The 2,397-nt window shown below is 47.2% G+C and overlaps 1 protein-coding gene across 1 annotated transcript in view; it reads right to left on the bottom strand.

Annotated features, from left to right (window-relative positions):
* LOC104161003 (suppression of tumorigenicity 5 protein-like) overlaps positions 1-2,263 on the bottom strand; it is a gene marked incomplete at its 5' end in the record, with an annotated part of 8,389 nt that extends 6,126 nt beyond the window's left edge. Inside the window, one exon of the mRNA XM_009699280.1 lies at positions 1,046-2,263. Coding sequence (XP_009697582.1) covers positions 1,046-2,263 — 1,218 coding nt within the window. The remainder of the gene's footprint in view (positions 1-1,045) is intronic.
* Positions 2,264-2,397: the final 134 nt, after the last annotated feature.

Below are 2,397 nucleotides of genomic sequence, written 5' to 3'. Positions count from 1 at the left end.
TTTTCTCAGAGAAACAACGCACATCAGCAGAGCTGTTTCATCCATTTCAGAAGCAGGTGTCTCTTGAAAGTAAAGAACAGAATCTGAAGGCTCCTGTTCTCCTTTTTCTGCCCCAGCATACTTCAGGTCAGGTTGTGCTGACATAAACTTTTAATTAATTGCACCAACATCAAGCACCAGAATCTGAATCGACAGTGTGTGTCTGAGATGCTGTTTAGCAGTTACTTGTAAAGCACATCTCTAAATATCAAGAGCATGTGTGTATCGTACACATGCACAGACAGGTGAACTTGCAAAAAATGCCATACTTTGAATGCTTATCAACAACTATGCCTACAATTTTCTAAGCAGTGAGCAGAATGAGTTTTACCATTTCCAAAACTCAAGAGGAATCATGTAATTAAAACAAGCCAAGCTTCACAGACAGCTGGGGAAATGTAGACATATAGTCTGCTCGTCATTAACTCACAAAGGGCACAAAGGCCCTTCTGTGCTAAAACATGGTTTTCTCAGCATTAATCCTCTACAGCTATTGATAGTAACTTAGGACAACTTTTCTAAGCACTGAATTAAATGAAATCACCAACATTGCATAAAACTGACACAACTGCTGTAGTAACAAGCTTTGGGAACACAAACACTCTGTGGGTATGTTTTGCAGTGAACTGGAAGACAGGACCACAACAGATCACCTATGGTACCGCTACAAGACGATAATGAGATTATGCTCCATTAAAAATCACAAGTAAGGACATTTGTGCCAAAATGAACTAGATAACCTTTAGCACACATGACCTAGAGCCTTTTCCAGAGATTGAGGAATGCAGGTTGGAGAACTCCAAAACTGTAGCCATATAAAGGTATTGTACCAGTGCAACCCATCAGTGCACTTCAGTCAAAAAAACACTTGTCTTGCACACAATTCCTAGCATTTCTCAGGTCAAAAGCATTGCATTAGAGGCAAAATTTAAAATATTGTTACTAAAAAAATACAGTACATTTATTTATTTGAAGATTGAGCACAAGGCATTTCCTTGAATTTTACCTATTCTGGGATTTTCTGTGAAAGCGCGACTCTTTCTTCTGCCTTCTGGTGACAGGGGGTGCAGGGGTGGATGGGAGAGGAGGAGGAGCAGCAGGTGTAGGAGATGGAGGTAGGCCATTACTTGGTTTACTTTTGTGGGTTTTGTCTGCTTCATATTCAAAGGTGCGTTTGGGCTTGGGGACAGGATTCACGGCGCTGTTAGCTGGGCTTTCGAGGAGCAGTTTAGGGCCAGCTGAGTTGGCAGTAACGCCCTGTTTTGTCTTACTGCTTTTCTCAGCCTCAGTAGGTGTTTCTGGTTCACTCCCCAAAATAACACTCCCTCCTTTGCTATCACTTAGGCTTTCACTCAGTCCCTCCACAGTACTCAGAGTCACAGACTTTTTCCTCCCTTTGTCAACACTATAACAGCTACTTGGTAACTGCGGGAGGCCTCTGCCAGGCTGCTCTTTTAGTGCCTGCTCAATCTTCTGTATTCTGTTGAGCACAGCAGAGGACTCTTTCCTCACATGGCCCTTGAGGAAAGCAGCAGAAGGAGGCTCGCTCCTGCCTGGTCTCTTTTCGAACCGATGGCAGGAATCCCTGTCTAGCAGTTCCTCCTCCTCCGTTTCTGGGTACGAGCACTCGGAAAATGTTCGGCTCATTCTTCTGAGCCCTTTGAAATCAAACGTCTTCTCGCTGCAGGGAGAGGTCAGCACGCTGGGGCAGCTGTCACTGCCCGACCTCTCCCCAGCATCCCTCTTGTCCACACACGTGCTCATCCTGGGGGATGGCTCCCGGCGGCATTCCCATTCTGTGATCTTCTGCCTGATGTCCACTGCCTGGGAGCGGATGCTCGCCCGGCTGAGGGAGAGGTTCCTCAAGTTGGTGGCAGTGCCCAAGGACAGAGTGCTCCGGGCGAGTGGATGGCTCCCTATTGCTTCCCCACCTTGAGCCTCCTTTGGACTCTCCTTTTGGTCCTCACCCTTGAACACAGACAGCCTTTTATCCAAAGCACCCACACTGACGGCTTTAAGAGGGTGGCTTGGGGAGTCAGTGTCCGACAGGCTTGTGGAGGTGCTTCGCAACGTAGATGTGCGGCTGCTCCAGTCCTTGAGGCACAGTCTGGAGTTGGAGACTTTGGCGAGCCGAGTAGAGCGGCAAGAGTCCTCGCTATCGCTGAGGGGGTAGGCTGGGCTTCTTCGTGGGGACAAAAGAGGCGGTGGAGAGACTGACTGACACCTAGAAGCAGAAAGAAACAAAAAATCAAGTCCTTGGGGAAACTAGAGTTATTTGCCAAATTTCTTCTGGCTGCAGGTAAAGCAGAGGGTGTCTGCACACTGCAAAACTACCCCAAAGCATCACTAAGACACCAA

Source organism: Cariama cristata, unplaced genomic scaffold, assembly GCF_000690535.1.
Source record: "Cariama cristata isolate BGI_N322 unplaced genomic scaffold, ASM69053v1 scaffold32794, whole genome shotgun sequence".
Classification (NCBI taxonomy): domain Eukaryota; kingdom Metazoa; phylum Chordata; class Aves; order Cariamiformes; family Cariamidae; genus Cariama; species Cariama cristata.
This window is presented reverse-complemented; position numbering and strand designations above follow the sequence as displayed.